The sequence below is a fragment of the Choloepus didactylus genome, chromosome 2 (genome assembly GCF_015220235.1).
Source record: "Choloepus didactylus isolate mChoDid1 chromosome 2, mChoDid1.pri, whole genome shotgun sequence".
NCBI lineage: Eukaryota > Metazoa > Chordata > Mammalia > Pilosa > Megalonychidae > Choloepus > Choloepus didactylus.
The window spans coordinates 233465671-233487647 of NC_051308.1; the positions used below are offsets into that span (position 1 = coordinate 233465671).

Genomic DNA, 21977 nt, shown 5'->3' on the forward strand with positions numbered 1-21977 from the left:
ATTGGATTTTTGCATCTATATTCTTGGGAGATGGCTTGTAATTTTTACACAGAATATGTCTGTGTAGGGTGAAATTGCAAGAGGTTGAGCAACAAACAGCTTTTGAAAACAGAAGAATTACTGTAAGTGGAATAATTTTAAGAACTCACACAGGCCTGGGAATTTTTTGAGTTTCCACTAGTCATAGATGTTGGGCATTTACTGGCGTCTCCTTAAGGGTCACACCTTAGTAGGCAGGCTGAACTAACTCCAGGTCATTGCTTCTCAACGGTGGTGTGATTTTTCCCTCCAGGGGACACTTGAAAATGTCTGGAGACAGTTTTGCCTGTCGTACTGGCAGGGGGTTGGGGCAAATGTGGCCTGTGCTACTGTCATTTAGTAATTACAGGCTAGGGGTGCTACTAAGCATTCTGTAATGCACCAGACAGCCTTCTCCCACAACAAAAAAATTATCTGGTCAAAAATTTCAGTAATGCCACAGTTGAGAAGTCCTGCTCTAGAGCAAAGGCTTTTTTAGAATTTGCCTAATAAAGCTTTAAAAAAAAACCTCAAAAGGATCCTATTTATCCACAAGTAATTTAATTGTCTCCCAGATCCAAGTCTGACACTTTTTTTTTTTCCTGTTCCAGCTGATTTTATTTCCTTTTCAAAAAAGTTATTTACAGAAGGTATATATCAACAGTTTGACAGGCAGTAAACTTGACATGATTAGGTGGCATGATTCCCCACCCCACCCCAAACATTGTTTTTGTGGCCTTGAATTTTACAACAAATATTCTACATGGTATATTGCACAGGATGGATGGCAAAAAAAAAGTTTAAAAACAAAAACCTTTAATGGAACTGCCTTGGAAAGGACAGTTCAAAGGACTTGAACTGCCTGTTCAAGGAATATAGCAAAATCCAACACCCATTTACTTAAAATCACAATGTTTAGTATCTAGTCAGAAATTATTGAAATGCCGAGAAGCAGGAAAATATGATCCATAACCAGGAGGAAAAAAGATCTGTCAATAGAAACACATCCAGAAATGATAGAGATGATGGAATTAGCAGACAAGGATATTAAGCTAGCTGTTAAGCTTTATTCAGGCATATAAAGGACAACATGAACATAATGAGAAAAAAAATGGAAGATAGAAAAAAGAATCAAATGGGGACTGTAGAGGTAAAAATACAGTATCTGAGATGAAATTTCAGTGGATAGAATTAATAGCAGATTAGACCTTGAAGAAGAAGAAGAAGATCAGGAAACTTGAAGATATAGGAACAAAGAGTATCTGAAAAGAGGCTCAGAGAGAACAACAACAATAAGAAAAAACTGGAAAAAAAAAAGGTACAGTGTCTCAGTGACCTAGGCAACAATATGAAGTGGCTTAATGTGTAACTGAAGTACCAGGATGGAGGGGGGAGAACAGAAAATATGTTTTGAAGAAATAATAGCTGAAAAATTTCCAAATTGGATGAAAACTATATACCCAGATATTCAAGAAATTGAACAAACCCCAAGCAAGATAAACACAACAAAAACCACATGAAAGCACATAATTAAATTGCTGAAAACCAATGAGAAATTGAAAATCTTAAAAGCAACCAGAGAAAAATGGCATATAGCTTGCAGAAGATAAAGATAGAAAAGACCTTGGACTTATCAGAAATTATACAAGCCAGTGGTGAATCTAATGACATCTTTAAAGCAGTAAACGTGAAACAAATGTTAATCTAGATTCCATACCCAGCAAAAGTATTTTTCAAAAATGAAGGCTAAGTAAGGACTTTTTCAGATGGTCAAAAATTGAATTTGTCATCAGCAAATATACAGTATGAGAAATGGTAAAGGAAATTCTTCAAACAGTAATAAAACACTAGATGGAAACTTGAATCTGCAGGAAAGAATAAAGAACACAGGAAATGGTAAATATGAAAGACGTGTTTTTCCTTTTTAATGTTCTTTAAAATATAATTTGACTAAAGCAAAAATAGTAACAGCAGACTTCTGGAACAGTGAAGTGAAGAGCTAGGCAAATCTTTTCCCTCATAAGCAACTATAAATACTGAGAGCCATTGATTGTACACTTTGGATGGATTATATGGAGTGTGAATATATTTCAATAAAGCTGCTTAAAAAAAGAAACTCAGTAAGATGGGAACCTTCTCTTTTTTAAAAAAAAAATGTGGTGGTGTGGCTTTGTGGTTAAAACTGGAGACTATAACTTTATTAGACTTTTTATTTTTTTAAAGATTCTGAAGCTTAGCATGGGTAGTGCAAGTAGGCAGCACTCCTAAGAGCTTCTTTTAACAAAGGCTCATTCCTAAGTGTTACATTTTTATTACCTCTGCAACAAATGTACAATGAGGACTATCAAGATAAAAAGAAAAAACTATAAAACTGCAGAAAGTTATTACAATAACCATTTCAGGACTCCTGAAACTGACAAAGGCATGCCACAAATTGAGAAGTAGTTTTTAAAGAATATGGAACCTTGGGTTCAGTAAGAATGTCTTTCATATTTGTCTAGGGCTGCTCCTATCCCCCCTTCCCCTACCCAATTTCTTCAGAATGGTAGTTCTGTCAGGGTTTGAGGGAAGTCTCCCTCTCAGAGGAAGCTATCTCGATATGGAACAGAGCATGGAAAAACTCCACACTCCTGTGCTTTGTAGGAAACAACCATCTCAATGGCAAACAAATGGGAAGGCCATTGTCCCAGCAAGTATTTTTAAAAAAAACAAAAAAGTGTTCTGTCACCACAGATAGTTGAGAATCCTATATATAGAGCCTAGAAACAAAACCATGCTAAATGGAAATTTGATACTTGACAGAGTAGATGTTGGAGATATATGGGAAAGGATGGGATGTTCAATTAATTGTCCTTGGACAGCCGGTTGTTACTTGTGGACAAAATAAGAGTGGATCTCAGCCTCATACTACACACCAAAATCAGTTGAACTAAATTTGAAAGCTAAAACATGAAAACTTTTGGAAGAATGTTAGGAAACTATCTTTACAACCTTCAGTTAAGAAAGGATTTCCTAGACAAGACATTAAAAGCTGGAATCTTAGAAAGATTGAAAAATTCAACTACATTAAAAGTAATAATTTTTGTTTATTAGAAGACACCATAGTGAAAGGGAAAAGACAAGTCACAAACTGTAACACATAGAAATCAAAATGATCCATAAACATGTGAAGATGTCCAATTTTGTTAGTAGTCAGAAAACTGCACGTAGTTAAACCTGAGTGGGGTACTATTTCACACCTACCAGATTAGCAACAAATAAAAAAATCTGGCAATACCAAACACTGGGGAGGATGTGGAGCACTATGAACTTGTATCCACTGCTGGAGGGAGTATAAATTGGAACAATCACTTCAGAAGACAGTTGACATTACCTAGTAAAGGTTTGTATGCCTGTATCCTACAATCCAGCAGTTCCATTCCTAGATACGTAATCTAGAACATAGTTTTTCAATCTGTGGCTTGATAAATAGAACAGAAAATATCAGTGTGTTTCTTTGTAAGGGTAATATTTTCAGAAATTTAGTTGTGTGTTATATGTAGCTTTGTGTGTGTGTGTGTGATGGGACTGGTTGTGAGATGTGAAATGTATTTTTTTTGTGGTTTCAGTCATTTGAAAGAGAAACTGGAGAAACTAAAAAATGTTCATAGTATAGCATTTCATAAGAGCAAAACACTGGAGACAGTTCATTTCCATTAACAGTAAAATGGATAAATTGTGGCATATTCATACAATGGAGTTTTACACAGAAGTAAAAATGAACTACGTCTACATCCAACAACTGAGCGACACATTTCTTAGGGATATATTCTTATGTGTTAAAACTATTAAGAGAAGCAAGGGTGTGACAAACAAAATAAGATAGTGATTTTCTCTGGCCAAACAGAGGTGGATGGAAATGAGGAGGGGCATGCAAGGTGCTGGGGTGTTCTGTTTCTTAACTTGGATTAAGAAATAGATAGGGGTTCATTTTGTTAATTTTTCAACTGTACTTCTATGTTCTATATAGTTTTATATGTACGATACATTTAGCTATTAAAAATTTAAAACAAAGTTTCCTTCTTTCCACAGAGGTAATGCTCTTATGTTTGACATGTGTCTTTCTAGATCATTTTTTGTTCATTTATATATAGGTACTTATGTGGATATATAATGTTGGTTTATTGTGTAACATAAATGAGATTATATTAATCATGTTATTTTGCATTTTTATGTAATAATTTGTGTGAGAAATCTTTTTCATCTCAGTATATGTCAGAATTCTCACTTTTAAAAAACTCCTTTAAATTGTGTGGTTTAGATATAGTATAATTTATTTAGCCTTTCTTCTAATGGACGTTTAGGTTGTTGGAAGTTTTTGCCAATACAAAGAAGATGCGATAAACCTCCATTTTTGTATGTATCTTTGTGTATGGTTGTTTCTGTTGGATAGATACCTGAAAATAAAGTTGTTTTGTCAAAGAGTTTGCACATTTTAAATTAATAAATGTTGCCAAATCCAGTACATTCTTGAACTTTTATTTTAGATGCATTCCATCTATGCAATAGCAGAAATACTTGTATAAGGTAAATAGATACCTTATACAAGTATTTCTTGTTAAGGTATCTTATACAAGAAATACTTGTATAAGGTATAAGAGGTAGAGGTTGCCTTTACTTTTTTTAATTATGGGAAAAATATGCATTTCATGATACAGAACAGATTATGCAAGGTAAAATGAATTTAAAATTAAAAGTATTTTAGTATCCTTCTGTTGAAATACATCTGTAATGGATCAGTGTACCAGAAAGTTGTTAGCCTTCTTAAAACTGAAGCCATAAATAAGTGTGGTGATTATTTTAGCAATCTGTAACCGAGGGAGAACTTTTGTTTTCTTTATTATTTCACAGACATTCCTCTGGATCTTAAAGAGTTTTCTAACTAAATCATTTTGGAATGAGTTTTGGATTTATTCCTTTTTTTTTTTTAAGTAGCATAAAATAGCTTCTTGCATGAGAATCTGTTGTTTAAAACTTTAGCTTCTGTGGAAAGTTATGAAATTTTGTGGTTTGACTCTAATACCCCTCAATAACAGCAATAAAATTTGTCTGTTGTACCCAGTTACAATTTAAGGTGCCACAGTTTAAATCTTTAGCTATAGACTTCAAGAATTTAGAGAACAGACAAGAGCAAAAGCATTGTAAATTTGACCAACCAAAGAAAAGAGCAGCTAAGCTGTTTCTAAAAGAAATCAGATTGCATTCACCTTTCATACACTTTTGCCATAGCCTACAGTCATCTCTAATGTTTTTCTATCATTAGGAAATGGCTTTCCAGCATAACTTCTTTTTAAATTTAAACTAGCTTTAAGAAATATATATGTATTTGTTGAAAACAAAATTCAAGCCATATATAACTTTTTAAAATTCTCCATGGGGTTTCTTTTTAACAGGCAAATAAGTAGCAGGATGAACTATGACATGTAGTGGTTCCCAAAAATATTGGTTTAGATTCATAGTATCTTGAGGGGTGTGTGTATATATGTATGTGTGTGGGTAAAGTTATAAAGTGTGTAAGGTTTTCGTTTTTGGAAGGGAAAGCCTTTATTCAGAGATTATGAACTACCAATCCGTTTATGAGATTTTTAATATCATTTTATGAAGCTATTTATGATATGGTAGTTTGCTTTGTTGTTTTTGTTTGTTTGTTTATTCCTTTCCAGGAAGATAAAAAGTTGGCAACCCTATGCCATTTCCCTCCCCTACCTCACCCCCCTAAAAAAAGGCTGATCAGTGAAATTCAGAAGTTTGGGAACCATTGTGATAGAGCCTTTTCTCAGAAGGCTAAGAGAATCCTGCATGCAATGGGTTTTATACACTTTTCCCATTTTTGTCAGTGAGCACATAATGGCAGAAAAACCCAAACATCTTAAAGATAGTAATGTTTCACTTAGGCATTGTACATTTTGTTTTTTAATTTAAGAATAAAAAATCCTACTTAATGCCCTGATTTTACCCTCCTTCCCCTAGTTTAACTTAAGAGCCTGGCCATCGGAACTCTTGATTTTATTATTTTTTATTTTAATTTTTGATATGAAATTTCTGTTTGTTTCATTGGAATATCTAGTAATTAAGACTTGGGTTTTGTTGGTGCTAAAATGAATTAATAAAACTCTGCCCTAATGGGAGAGGAAAAAGGCAGACAGACAACTGCAGTAGTGATTGCTAGTATGCAGGCAGGTATACATTAAGTATACACTTAATGTTGTATTGTGGGAGCATAGGGGGAGAGGTAGGTGGGCTATAATTGAGCTTTTTTGTTAGCCTGATGCAGTCAGTTTTGAGTTGATACAGTTTATTACTGTTAAACTTTTTTTGCTCTTTTTGCATTTTTCTTGCTTTGTTAAGTAATTGTTGTCGAGGAGAAAAAAATTCATAAGGTTTCCCAGCCCAGGAAAATGTACTTTTTTTCCTCCCTAAGTCCCCTTCTGATTTGTACTGTATTTCACAATGAAAGTCTTGTTTAAAATTAGTTACACATTTAATTATTTAATCAGAATTCTTTTATACTTTGTGCATTATCAATCATCTCTTAACATTTAAAAATTCAAATTTAATTCAAATATAAATTTGAGCACTAAAGTTCTATTACACTTTTTCTAACAAATGAAATGTTCTGCTGAACCTAGAACGTATGGTTCTCTATATGAAAATTTCAGAACCTAGAGTATCTCCACTGATGATTGAAACCAGCATACTTTTCTCGACCATTTATACTTAGTAATAATAAATCTTTTGGCTGCTACATATGGGTATAGAGAATAGCCATGAGAACTGGTCCATTTCTGATGCTACTTTGAACAATCAGAAGATGCTTACATTTAATATCAACGACAGTAAAGAATGATAAGCACAATATACTGATGGATAGTTTTGTTTATATTCTATTTCAGTAAAAGGAATCTTAATTGGGTAACACACTGATTGATGATTTAACCATATCACTGCAGTTTATTTATTTATTTTTATACTTTCCCAGTAAGTTTTTATTTTTAGTTAACTCATGATTCAGGATTCCAAAGTGAGGGGTCACCATGTACCCAGGCCCCCCTTCACCACCTTGGGAGAAGGGTGGAGGACAGGAGAGAAGTGGGGTAGGCCATTTCAGATCTTCTATGAAATGTGCCTTCTGCCCTGCGGTCATTCCCAGGCTGACACCCAGGAAGTGGGGCAGAGGTACTTTTATACACACGCTTGTACCATTCTCACACAGAGACAACACCCCCTTCTTGCAGCAGTGGAAGCCCAGGTAGTTCTGCCAGCAGTTCCTGGTCTGGTTCTGGTTGGGGGCACTGCTGTCAAAAGGGACAATTTGGAAGTTCTTGATTTAGGTCTTGATGTCTTCTGCCGTGGTGCTGACTCCTAAAGCACTCCTGAAGCTGCTCACAGCTCAATGTGACCCTCAGCCTGGATTGCAGTTGATTTCTGTTATTAAATTGGAAATGCTTTATAGAAGCAGTTTTGTGAATCTGCTTGTGAAAACAGCCAACAATTTGCTACTAGCAACAATAGTTATGCCAAATTATTCTATTTCCACACATTTTTCTCAAAACATTGACTGTTAGGAACTAAGGAATCTCCAGATTATGAACTTCTGTTAATGTAGATATAATATTAAACAATCTGTACATGTGGTAGAAACACCCACCAAAAAAAATGGTTTTTACTCATTTGTCCTAAAAGAACAATTATTTTGCAAGTGGCAAGGGGTATAAGTTTAAGAGACCAAAATCTGAAAATCTATCATCCCTCTACCTACCCCTATTTCATTCTCTGAAATCCTACCTATTCTTCAAAGCTCAGCTCAAATGCTTGCCTCTGTGTTACTTCCTTATCATACTAGTTGGAAGCCATCTTTTTTCTCTGAATGCTAAAGCTGCTTGTTTTGTACCATAGGTCGTTTATCACAGAATGTCCTGCATTAATAATATGTATGTATGTATGTGCCCTTACTAGGTTCTCTATTTGAGAGCAAAGAGTGGCATATCCTCCATATTCTTTGTAACTCCCGTGACATCTAAACACAGTATTTTTCCATATAGCAAAAATTCTGTTGATATTTGTTGAAATAAGGTAGAATTTCATATTTTACCATTTTTCCACCATTTATAACTTTTTCATTTTACTTGGTACAATGATGATAATGGTGGTGATATATTTCACAGTATTTTTCCATATAGCAAAAATTCTGTTGATATTTGTTGAAATAAGGTAGAATTTCATATTTTACCATTTTTCCACCATTTATAACTTTTTCATTTTACTTGGTACAATGATGATAATGGTGGTGATACATTTATAAGAAGGCTTATTTTTAAGATAGGCTCTCATCATCTTAGATTGGTAGATTTGTTATTACTTAAATCAATAAGGAGATAATCATTATAGTCTCTTGTTTATTATTCCAAAGAGTGGAAAGAAACACCATTTGTAATCATATTATAATCTTCTGTAAATCCCCATTTGACAGTATTTTATATTTTCAAGAGTGGCATTTAATATTTTTTAGCCCACGTTGGTGCTGCTGAGTTAGGGTAACTTCATGAGTTCATAGTGAAGTCTGGGCCACGTTGCTGCTTTGTCCATGAAGCCTCAGAAGCCCTCATGCTGAGAGATGATGACTCATCAATCCAGCCACCTATTCCTTAGTTAACTCCCAGTTCTTTATTTTACTATGGATAGGAAGTCCCCTTAATTGCATATTTTAACCTTTTGGAATTGTGAAGAATAGGTTTGGTTGTATTTGAAATGTTCAGCTTCCTTTTAGTGAAGAGAATTGTATTCTAGTTTTCAAAACATGTGTTTCCTCTTAAGAGGATTGTCAGATGTCTAGTTTGGGTAGAAATCAAAGGCACAAATTAATCAAAAGTACAAATGTGCTAGGATACAGCAATGACTTTTACATGAATAATGATCTCCCGTCTTCAGTTTTTTTGAATCATTTTGAACTCTTATCCATTTCCTCCACTGAATTCAGAGTAGTTTGTTACTATCAAAATCTTTATGAGGTGGATGAAAAACTTTTGTTACTTAGGGATAAAGAAGTTGTGACTTATTTTGGGTCACATAGCATTATAGCTGTAAATAATAGCCAGATACCCTGGTTTCAAAATCTTATACTTTAGAAAGCAAGGTATTGAAGTGTTTGGAAATGGATTTGTGTTTAGTTGGATAGAGTAGAGTGGTTTTTTTTTTCCAGAAAAAAAAAATACTCCTGGACCAGATAAATGGTTTCTTCATGCCATCCCTGTTGCCTTAACAAAGGATTACTGGGTGGGGCTTAGGAGTCTGGCAGGAGAATCCCTTAGGCCACAGTACACCTGAAAAGGAAATATTCAGGGAACCAGAGAGATATATTAATTATGACCAATAAAATATCTCAATAGCATCTAGTGACATGTAAGGGTAGAATCTGCTTTTTCCTGGATGTTCTCATGATGTAATTTCTATTATAAATAACATGAGCTCAGCACGAGGGTGTTCTGAGTAGAAATGTTAGTAAATCTTGCATGCACTCAATTGAATATCTAGTGCTAAGAAGGCGAAGACACCTAGGAAAATGGTCTTTGCCCTCAAGGAGCTCAGCTGCCACGAAGTTGATTTCAGTTAGTGGTGCCTCCCCAAAGATTTGATCATTTTGAGGGAACTGAGAAGACTTAACCCAAGTGTGAAGGATAAGGAAGGTTTTCCTTTCAAGGCTTTCGTGAAAACCACATTCATTGAGTTATTACCCTTCAATGTGAAATGTTTTGTAGAGCGTCCTTGGACATGAAAACAAGAAAAAAACGTAAGTCATAGTTTCAAAATGCCTGTCTATCCTCTGGGAGTATAAGTGATGATTTCATTACCTAATCATGGAAGTGAAAATGAAGAGCCCTGCAAATTGGTTCTGGCATGTAATTACAGAGAATTGCATCTGAGTCCATTCCTGTGTTTTCTTATTGGCATCTGTGCTCAGAGCCAAGTTAGCAAACATGCCCTCTGGGATATGGGGTTTGATGTTTTTTGTGGGATGTGAAAAGGTTGAATGGTGAGAATTGCTTAGAACTGGGTATTAACAACAGTGAGAGTCCCTTTATTTAGGCTTGTTAATTGTATTTTGAGAAGATTTCAAAAGGGAGAAAGAAATTGTTTTATGGAACCAACAAATTTATTTTGCTTAAGGGAAAAAGTTCACAAAATAGTAATAAAAATGATCTCTTCCAGCCTTTATTGATATTCTCTGTTCTGAAGCAGACCCGTAGTCTTTCAAAATGTCGTACAGGGGGACAGCTGTCTTTATCCAATTCAAAGTGAAAGATGGAGCCAAACTCAAGGAATCCGCTTTCTGTTTGTTTGTTAGTTTTTGGCTTTGTTTGTTTTTGGACTCTTGGTGAATTTTAGGGCTGAAGGGAGTTAAAAAATTTGGAAAAGTCAATAAATTAGGGGAGCTAGCCGTTGAGAAGTGATAACGTGCCCGGGAAAGAATAAGAGGGAACATGGGAAGTGTTGTTTTTCCCAGCAGAAAAAGGCACGATTAACCATTCTGATTTTTGCCAGAAAAATTTCTCTGATTCTTGCTTTTTATTTTACATGACTACCTTTTAGGGTAGGATATAGGGCTGGAAATGAAGGGAACTGTTGATTGAAAGGCCTTCCCCTGGAAAAATGATCACATGGAAAAAACAGTTCACCCAAGTGGGGGAAAAAAGGGCAGAAATAACTTAAGATCTTTCAATACATTTTTCAGCAACCCTATTATACTACTCTTCTGTGTTTGGAGGGATTGGAAGGAATTGCGCCCCCCCACCCACAGCCAGACCAGGAGGATTTAGACCACCCCAGTACTTCTAAGCACCCACCAATTGTGATCAAGCTTCTCGTGGTCACTTTGTTAAGACATACTGCAGTATCATGAGTTTTAAGCTAATTCAAGAGGTGAATTATTTTGAAAGCATTTTCATGATTTTTGTTCCCATGTTTCTTAAACATGATCATTCTTCCAGTTTTTAAAATTGTTGTACATAATTAGTGTATGAGTTATAAAAGTAGTAGAAATAAGGTGGGAGGCCCCCACGTTTTAGAACATTTCAAATCTTTCTCCAAGCCCCAAAGTTTATTTCAAGCTCTCTCATCTCTTCCTCTTCTGTTCTTCTGTTTGTCAGTGCTAGAGGGAATGCTGGAAATATGTAAGGGTGAGTGGCCTAGTGAATGGTCTGAAACAAAAGAAATAGTTGTGAGTTGTACAATAAACCTATTATAATACAGATATATTATAGTATATTATAATATACTATATATATTATAATAAACTCAGCTTCCCCTTCAAGAAAGAACTTGCTACCCATCTGTAAGGAATGTAGCTGAAGCTGCTAGCCCTCTCAGGGTCTGCCTCAGCTTTGAAACCATGGTCCTGCTTTTCTCGGGGTGGTCCCCTGCCAATGGCTGAGTGAGGCTGGGTAGCAGGGGTCATGTATTTGTCAGGCAGCCTTCAGCCAGTGACTGTGCAAAGCAGTGCTATACGAGTCTTGCCCTTTCCACCCATACAGGGTTTCTCTAACTTGTCGTCTTTGCTCCGGAGCTCTCTGATGGACTTGTTTTGTCAGGTCTGCATCATGGACTGGTGGCTTTCCCTCCCCAGTCCTGCTTCCTCCTCTTTTCTTATCCCCGTGCTTACTCCCCATTAAACCTTTTTCATTCCTAATTCTGTCTTAGCATCTGCTTCCTGGAGGATCCAACCTGTGACATAGTTCTCTCATAAATTACCCTGTTTTCTTCATTTTACCATTTTTACCTCAGGCTTGGCATGTAATATGGAAATGGTGTAAATGAGTTTCCTGTCTCTCTTTGTGTGTTTTAACATGTTACCCTTTTTCTAGAAAATTTAGGGAATACAGGTAAGCATAAAGAAGAAATTTAAAATTACCAGTAGCATGTCTGCTGGAAATAACTGGTGGTAATGGCTTATTTTGGTGAACTTGAGAGAAGCGCGTCAAGTGTTCAGCTTGGTGAATTTTTCACAGACTGACCACATTCGTGAAACCAGTACCCAGTCAAGAAACAGAACTTCATCAGCACCCCAGAAGCCCCCTCCCAGTGCTTCCCAAGGGTAACCATTATCCTGATTTGCAACAGCATAAAATTAATTTGCCTGGTTTTGAACTTAAGTATAGTCCTTTAGTATGTTCTCTTTCTTCTTTTGTTCGATATTACACTTGAGAGCTTTATCCTTGTTGTGTTTACTTGTGTTTCATTGCTACATTATTTTTCGTTGTGTGAATGTACCACAGTTGATCTGTTCTGTTGATGGGCATTTGGGTTGTTTCCAGTTTTTTACCGTCGCGAATTATCCTGCTTGGAACTTTTTTGTATATGTCTTTTTTTTTTTCTTTTTAAAAATTGTTTTATTGAGATATATTCACATACCATACAATCATCCACAGTGTACAAATCAGTTGTTCACAGTACCATCATATAGTCATACATTCATCACCGCAATCAATTTCTTTTTTTTTGTTTTTTTTAATCTTCATTTTATTGAGATATATTCACATACCACGCAGTCATACAAAACAAATCGTACATTCGATTGTTCACAGTACCATTACATAGTTGTACATTCATCACCTAAATCAATCCCTGACACCTTCATTAGCACACACACAAAAATAACAAGAATAATAATTAAAGTGAAAAAGAGCAGTTAAAGTAAAAAAGAACACTGGGTACCTTTGTCTGTTTGTTTGTTTCCTTCCCCTGTTTTTCTACTCATCCATCCATAAACTAGACAAAGTGGAGTGTGGTCCTTATGGCTTTCCCAATCCCATTGTCACCCCTCATAAGCTACATTTTTATACAATTGTCTTCGAGATTCATGGGTTCTGGGTTGTAGTTTGATAGTTTCAGGTATCCACCACCAGCTACCCCAATTCTTTAGAACCTAAAAAGGGTTGTCTAAAGTGTGCGTAAGAGTGCCCACCAGAGTGACCTCTCGGCTCCTTTTGGACTCTGCCACTGAAGCTTATTTCATTTCCTTTCACATCCCCCTTTTGGTCAAGAAGATGTTCTCCATCCCACGATGCTGGGTCTGTATCCCTTCCCGGGAGTCATATTTCATGTTGCCAGGGAGATTCACTCCCTTGGGTGTCAGATCCCACGTTGAGGGGAGGGCAGTGATTTCACCTTTCAAGTTGGCTTAGCTAGAGAGAGAGGGCCACATCTGAGCAACAAAGAGGCATTCGGGAGGAGGCTCTTAGGCACAATTATAGGGAGGCCTAGCCTCTCCTTTGCAGCAACAGTCTTCCCAAGGGTAAATCCTGTGGTAGAGGGCTCAACCCATCAAACCACCAGTCCCCTATGTCTGTGGTCATGTTAGCAACCATCGAGGTGGGGTAGGCCAATACCCCTGCATTCTCCACAGGCTCTTCAAGGGGGCTCTAAGTATTTTTTTCCTTGTTTTTTTTAACTTTTTTTTTTCTTTAATCAACTATATGAAAAAAAATAAGCAAAAATAATTTTAAAAAAATACAATAAAAGAACATTTCAAAGAGACCATAACAAGGGAGTAAGAAAAAGACAACTAACCTAAGATAACTACTTTACTTCCAACATGTTCCTACTCTACCCCAAGAAAGTTACCTAATATAGCAACATTTCTGTGAACTTGTTCCTACTATACCTATCAGAAATTAACAGACCATAGTCATTCCTGGGCATTCCCAGAACGTTAAATTTACCCATGATTGCTTATCTGTTCTTTTTGGATTATTGTTCCCCCTTCCTTAATTGCTCTCTATCACTAGTTGCCCTACATTCTACATTATAAACCAGTTGTTTTACATTTTTCAAAGTTCACATCAGTGGTAGCATATAATATTTCTCTTTTTGTGCCTGGCTTATTTCGCTCAGCATTATGTCTTCAAGGTTCATCCATGTTGTCATATGTTTCACGAGATCGTTCCTTCTTACTGCCGCGTAGTATTCCATCGTGTGTATATACCACATTTTATTTATCCACTCAACTGCTGAAGGACATTTGGGTTGTTTCCATCTCTTGGCAATTGTGAATAATGCTGCTATGAACATTGGCTTGCGGATATCTGTTCGTGTCACTGCTTTCCGATCTTCCGGGTATATACCGAGAAGTGCAATTGCTGGATCGAACGGTAGCTCTATATCTAGTTTTCTAAGGAATTGTGTATATGTCTTTTTATGAACAATATGTATGGATTTCTGTTGGCTGCCCAGATCTGCTATAAATTATATTTTCTTTTGTACATATTGCCTTGTACTTGGTATTTAAGCCAGTTAAGCCTATTCTTGGAACACTTGTTATCCTTTTAAGTGAATCGTCTGTGTAAAAGCCAGAAAAACTGTTACTTCCTGACTATATCCTCAGAATGCTATTAGTTTTTCCTTCTAACTTTGAGGTCTTGGGTCACTCAGATTCTTGAGTGAGAGGAATTGCTGGTGAATATGTTTTCAGGCTTTTTAGTTAGGCCAAACTTGGCTGCCATTCTGGTTTTTTAGTAAAGAGAAAAATGTAATCAGAAGCTTTTTGGGGCTTTGATAGATACTTGGGATGGGCTTGGTATTTGCACCATGCCTGGCAAATTATGGTGGCTCACAACTAGTGTGGAGAAGTGCTGAAGAACAGGTTTTATATTGAGGGTAGAAGAAGAATCATGAACAGCTTGGGCATGTGTTCCTGGGCTGTTTCAGAGCTTCTGATAGTATATACTGATGTTTGTTTCTTTCCCATTATAGCTGTCAAGTGGAATGTCATGGCCAGCTCCTCGGACAGTGAAGATGACAGTTTCATGGCTGTGGACCAAGAAGAAAGTGTGCTGGAAGGGACAATGGAGCAAGATGAAGGGCCTCACCAAGCATTGGAGGTTGAGGAGACTAGACATAATAGGTCCATGTCTGAGCTGCCAGAAGAGGTTTTGGAGTATATCCTGTCCTTTCTCTCTCCATATCAAGAACACAAAACTGCAGCCCTTGTCTGCAAACAGTGGTATCGACTTATCAAAGGTACTGTGGGAAGTGGAAAGATCTATTTATTTTTAATTAATTTTTTGAAATATTTACTTTTAAACTTCCAATTTTGTCTTTTCTTCTTAAATTTACTGTGGTTTTAAAATTTAGTGTTAGGCCATTAACACTGTATATTTTTCTTTTCCCCTTATCCTGACTAGCTTTATGGACAGCTTGAATTTCGTAGTATTTAATCCCATTTGCAGTTTTAATTTCCAGTTGAATATTAAGGTTGCTAGCCATGTTGAATTCTTAATTGACAGATAGCAGTTATTTGACTTCATTCCATCTTAGGGGAAAGGACCCATTTTTTGCCTGATAAAGATGAACAACCTGTTGAATATCGTTGTTCAAAGCAAGGGTTTTATTACTTTATTCTTTTCTGGTGGGAACAAGATAGCCAGAGATATGTTGAGAAAGAAAAAACTTTAGATCTGAGTCAATTAGTCTAAAAATCTTTTCCTTGCTTCAGGATGGTTCTCAGGGGACTAGGATCCCTGTCAGTGCCCCAAAGTCCACCTAGAGGGCTAAGAATCAGCTGTGTTGACACTGTTTGGTAGGCCCTGTGCTCATCTGCTCACAACTGGTAATACTGGTGTGCACAGCCTGCTTCTGTGTGTTGAGCTAATGGGTTCTTCAGGAGAGATTAGCTCCCTGTGCTGTGGACATATGGTTTCTTCTGGAAAGAACACAGGTGAGGGCTGTGATCTAATCAAATATATGAATTTTTCCTTAGGTTTTATTTGGCATTCTTACTATTTTGGGATTTTTTTTTCTGAGAGCCACCTTAACCCAATACTCACAGTCTTAGATCTTCTGGGGGATGTCACTGTCAAGAATGTTTTTTCTCTCAATTATCATGTGTATGTCTTATTCATTACTGCATCATCTCAGTTCAACATTTGCAAATCTCTGGTGCCCATTTCACCAATGTATATAGTTGGCAGTGTTGTTAGTCACTGAAAATGGCCATAGCTTTTTTCATACTTTTTAATAATCTGGCAATTATTTTTACCTTTATGTTCAACCAAGTGAAATTCTGAAAAGTTTGGGGATAGTGATCATTGTCAGAAAACACATATAAGTGCTTTGATCCTGCTTAAGGATCTAGTAAGATGGCATAAATTCAAGAATCATACTTTCTTTCCAAATATAACGTAATTGGTTGGACTCTTTATTCAAATTTTTGCTATTTAATGAAATTAAATAGCAATTTGAAATGAGTATGTTAGAAAAATAGATTGTTCCAGAACCCTGAAGCTCTCCCTTCTTAAAAACAGCTTTCCTTAGTTACGAATTAGCCACCTCATAATTCATTATAAGTTAATTGTTATCTCCTGTCTAAGATGCAGAAAGCTTGCTTGCCACGGTCAAACCACAGATATTTACTAAACACCTATTATATGCCAAACACCATTTTACCATACTCTTTCACAGAGCTGAATTACTCCCCAGGCCCTTTTCCTTGGAGTAGGTAATAACCAAGTAGCTTGACGTATTGCCTCCTGAAACAGTATAAAGGGACTAGAGTTGTATGTGAGCTAATTTTGTAATCTTGGGCAAGTCACTTAACGTTCCTTAACCTCAATAAAATGAAAGTAAAATGACCTTGCAGTTTTGAAATTATATGATTGTATGATTTGTTTCCATTCTTGGAATAAAAGTCAAAGAAATTTGGAGTTCCTCAAAGAAACTTTGATTTTAAAAAGTGGTAAGACAGTTGATTGACATAGTTGTAATAATTTCATTTACAGGTGCAGTGTCCAGGCTGAGGCATTTGTTCTTTTTGTCTTTAGGTGTAGCTCACCAGTGTTACCATGGTTTCATGAAGGCTGTCCAGGAAGGAAACATTCAGTGGGAGAGCCGCACTTACCCTTATCCTGGAACCCCAATCACACAGCGGTTCTCACACAGTAAGTATTTACTGTGAAAGCTGAACCTGCCAACCCCGTGGTCAAGTTCCCAGAAACTACTTTGATGACATGTATTTTGCCTGACTTTTTAATGAGGAGAATGTAAAATGAGCATTTACTTTTATACTCAGAATTAAGGAAGAGAGTGAGTCATACATTGTAGGTGCTTTGTTACAAGTTTACATTCTGCTTCTTCATTGAATTTTCTGTGTATCACCACTCCAAAGAGGTCAAGGTGTTATGCTGAGAATTTTAAACAGCTGATATCATGTAAAGGGAAAACAAAGGAAAGGCATGCATGAGGGTATTTTAAAAATCCTGCTTGGGGAGCAGCCAGAGTTTAGCACTAAGTCTTACAATAACTATTTATTTTAACATAGTATTTGTTTAGCAAACACTGAATTTGACTTGGGACACTCAAAAATTTTGAATATGAATGGTATTGATTATAAAATACAAATCTAAATAGTAAAATTATAAACAAAATGTTCTGGCAAATAGACATAAAGGTTTTTCAATTATTCTAGAATTAACTCTTTTTATTGATTTCCATATTTTTATTGTTTTAGTGATTCATATCCACCCCACCCCCAGTAAAACTGAGATTGAATTAGGCAAGTAAAGGATTTATTTATTAGCAGTTCTGCATAAGGAAAGCTCACTGAAGGTAGACAGAGTAGGGGGAATAGTTAGAGGTCAAAACCTCTTTCTTGGAAAGCTCTCATAATTACAGCTTTCCTGCTCAAAATTTTTAGTGCCTGTCCTTTGCCTGCAAGATAAAGTCTAAACTTAGTCTTATATTCAAAGTCTTCTTTAAATTGACCTAAGCCTCAATTTACCACTTTATCTCCCCATTTTCCCCAAGAGCTCTTCTCTTCAGCAAGCTGTCACTCAACCTTTGCCACACTCGATTTCTTATTCCTTGGAGTATTCCAATCCACTTAGTTGAAGCCTGCTTCTTCTTGAAGACTCAGGTGAAGTTCTGTCTCCTTCATGAAATCTTTTCTCAACTCTCTATCCCACTGTAAAAAAAAATTTCCTTTTTCGAGCTCACATAGATACTGTTGTCTAGAATACCCGTCTGACACCTATGATGTCTTTTGTTATTCGCTTTTATAGGTATGTCTTTTTATTTTCTTTTTAATTATATTTGAACTCTTAAGGAAGGAGCATGTTATTAGTTATGCTGCACAAGTTTACCCCAAAACTCAGCAGCTTAAAACAATTTTTATCGTCTCACAGAGTTTCTGAGGGTCAGAAGTCTGGGAGTGGCTTAGCTGGTGGTTCTGCCTCAGTGTCTCTCTTGAAGTTGCAGTCAGTGTGTCAGCCAGGACTGCAGTCTCCCAAAGGCTTGACTGGAGTTGGGGGACCTACTTCCAAGTTCACTTAACTGTTGGCAGGAAGCCTCAGTTTCTCACCACATGGACCTCTCCATAGGGCTACTCACAACTTGGCAACTGGTTTCCCACAAAATAAATGGTCTGAGAGACCAAGACAGATACTAAGATGGAAGCCACAGTGTCTTTTACATCCTATCACAGAACCGAATACCATCACTTCTCTGTTCTATTGGTCACACAGACCAACCCTAGTATACTGTGAGAGGGGATTGGCCAAGGGTGTAAATACCAGAAAGTGGGGGTCATGGGGCCCATCTTGGAGGCTGGCTAGTCCAGACCATCATGTTATGATCCTTTGTATCCAGAGGAGAATTCAGTGAATAATTACAACTCATCAGTGTCTTTGAACTGTAATTGTCTAAATAGGCCAAAGGAACAGGCCAAACTATTGCTGTGTTTTTGGTTCTCTAAATGAGCTGTTTCTACTTGTGGTGTTATAAATCCCCTAATGCAGTTGATCTCAAAGTGTGATCCCTGAACCTTTGAGGGATTGTCCTTGAGACCCTTTTTGGGGATCTATGAGGTCAGTACTGTCTTTGTCCGTTGTTTGTTTTAAATTGTGAGTGCATGATAGTGAAGAATGCAGTGATTACTAGAATACTTTAGTGCCACTACCTTGATTTTTGCTAAGCCTCCCACAGTTTTACCTACCATTGCTTTTGCACTATTAGTGCAAATGTCAATACCATGAAAAAGGCAGATAATATCTTATTATAAAAATTGTTTTGAAAGAGTCTTGAGTGTTCTGAAGGATCTGCAGACCACACTTTGAGAATTGCTAGAATAGGCTATAAATGAGAATATTTAATGAGACTATAAGAGGTTCAGATTAGGTCTAATATTTATTGTTGAAGGAGCAGTAACTTTACATACTTACAAATAAATAGCATAAAGGTAGAGGGATAAAGTTTCTGAAGACTGAAGATTGGTTTTTGGAACAGGCAGGTTTTTTTTTTTTCATTGAGATATATTCACATACCATGCAGTTATACAAAGCGTGCATTCAGTTGTTCACAATATCATTATATAGTTGTGTGTTCATCACCAAAATTAATTTTTGAACATTTTCATTACCACATACACAAAAATAATAAGAATAAAAATTAAAGTGAAAACGAACAATTAAACAAGAATACTGGGTGCCTTTCTTTTGGCCCCCATTTTTCTAATCCATCCATACACTGGACAAGGGGGAGTGTGGTCCCTATGGCTTTCCCAATCACATTGTCACCCCTCATAGGCTACAGTTTTATATGATCATCTTCAAGATTCATGGGTTCTAGAGTGTAGTTTGATAGTTTCAGGTATTTACTGCTAGTTATTCCAATTCATTAGAACCTAAAATGGGTTGTCTATATTGTGCATAAGGGTGCCCACCAGAGTGACCTCTCAGCTCCTTTTGGAATCTGTCTGCCACTGAAGCTTATTTCATTTCCTTTCCCATCCCCTTTTGGTCAAGACGATGTTCTCCATCCCACGATGCTGCGTCTAGATTCCTCCCCGGGAGTCATATTCCACATTGCCAGGGAGATTTACTCCCCGGGGTGTCAGATCCCACATAGGGGGGAGGGCAGTTGATTTCACCTGCCATTGGTTTAGCTAGAGAGAGAGGGCCACATCTGAACAACAAAGAGGCATTTGAGAGGAGGCTCTTAGGCACAATTATAGGAAGGCCTAGCCTCTCCTTTGCAGGAACAGTCTTGCCAAGGGCAAGTCCTGTGGTGGAGGGCTCAGCTCGTCAAACCACCAGTCCTCTACGTCTGTGAGCACGTCAGCGAGCACATCAGCGAGCACATCAGCAACCATTGAGGTAGGGAAGCCCAACACCCCTGCATTCTCCACCAGCTCCTCAAGGGGGCTCTGTATGTTTTTTCATTTTTTTTAATTAACTGTTTTTTTTTTAATTAACTATATAAAAAAAATTTTTTAATACAATAAAAAAAAACATTTCAAACAAACCATAAGAAGGGAGTAAGAAAAAGACAACTAACCTAAAATAACTACTTTACTTCCAACATGTTCCTACTCTACCCCAAGAAAATAACCTAATATAGCAACATTTCTATGAACTTGGAACAAGTAGTTTTATTAACCCTAAGTGAGAGAAATTGAATTTCACCCCAAGTGGGTGAAATAGAAACTAGAATAGGAAATATTCAGGAGTGAATAATTATAGCAACAGTTCAACCTTCTGAAGAGAGAGAAAAAATATATATTTTTCAGTTACCTAGCTTTTGAAATACAGGTACTTATTTGAAAGTTGTACAGTGAATAAGCCCAAAGAAGTTCAGAGATTGGTAGGTTTGGGTATTGTTTTTGCTTTTCAAAATTTTTTAAATCTTCACTTGAAATCCAGGAAAAGCTGTCACAGATTGAAAAGAGAGTGTCTCTGTCTGCACCTCATCTTCTTTCTCTCTTATTTTCTTTCAGTCTGTCTTTTATTGTTTCTTTCCATCTGTCTCCACATGCTATCTGATCAGCTGGTAAACTGAAAAATAACTTATGTGGACTTCTCAAAACAGGTTGAAAAGAGGTTGAGAAAACAAGGAATTACTGTAATTTCTTTCTTTAGTTCCTCCTTTTCCTACTCTGTATTTCTCTTTTGCTCTCAATCTTATTTTTTATCCCTGACTCAGGTTGAGCTCTACAGCCACATTTCTAATTTTTTGCTCTAATTGTCACAGAGATGTATAGATGTTTCATATTCAGTCAGCTAAAAATGGCACTTGGCAGTTCCTCCCCCAGTTTTCTCTTCTCCCTAATTTAATTAATGGCATTATATTCTCTTAATTGCACACACTTGAAATCTTGAAGTACTTCCCAATTCTTCTCTTTCCCGCTATTCAAAAGAAGTCAAATCCTGTTTGATTCAGACCAGAAGAATTTGTTTCTAGACAGTGCTCTTGGTTCTGAGGTGCTTTCTAACTTTTCAGAAGCCAGTTTTCCTAATTTTTTGATGAGTATGGCTAATCATGCATGCCTCTATTAATATAGAATATCCTTTTCAGGTTGATGTAGGGATCTATTGAGTCTCCACCATCATGTTTTGGAAAACCTTTTAGTGTTTAGGCTTCAAGTATGGTCAGATTTTTCCACACACACGCTGATTGTGCTCCTGCAGTAGTAGCCAGCAGGCCTAGACTGGATAACCAGCCTTGCTTGTTCCATAGTTGTGTGATTACAGGCCTTATCTAATGTGTCCCAGCTTGTAGCTGTGAGATACATGACAAGTCTCTTTAAGCATGGGGTAAATGCCTCAGGACCTTTCCCTGGAGACAAGTGGGGAAACAGAATTTAACATGACAAGGTGCAAAAGGTGGAGTGTATCATTCATTCAGGAAGCATTTATTGAATGACTACCAGGCACCATGGAGAATATGAAACAAATGGAAGACCTTGCATTTGAAAGGATTCTAATATATCAGGGAAGTAGTCAGAACTCTGAAGAACCATTTGCATGCTGTGCATGTAATTAAAATGTGATTATTTGACTTGTTTTTGAAAGACATTATTAGGTATTAACTTGAGATATTTATCTTATAGTAGTTGTTAATGAAGCAGTTAAGCTCATTTCAGAGTTTGAAGAGATTTA

General features: G+C 36.7%; 1 protein-coding gene across 4 annotated transcripts in view; it reads left to right on the plus strand.

Moving 5' to 3' along the window:
* Positions 1-21977, plus strand: part of FBXO42 (F-box protein 42) — a 145542-nt gene that overhangs the window by 67519 nt on the left and 56046 nt on the right. For all 4 annotated transcript variants that reach the window (XM_037828403.1, XM_037828405.1, XM_037828402.1 and 1 more), the window contains 2 exons: positions 14803-15069; positions 16869-16985. In XM_037828403.1, coding sequence (XP_037684331.1) covers positions 14820-15069; positions 16869-16985 — 367 coding nt within the window. In that variant the 5' untranslated portion in view covers positions 14803-14819. The remainder of the gene's footprint in view (positions 1-14802; positions 15070-16868; positions 16986-21977) is intronic.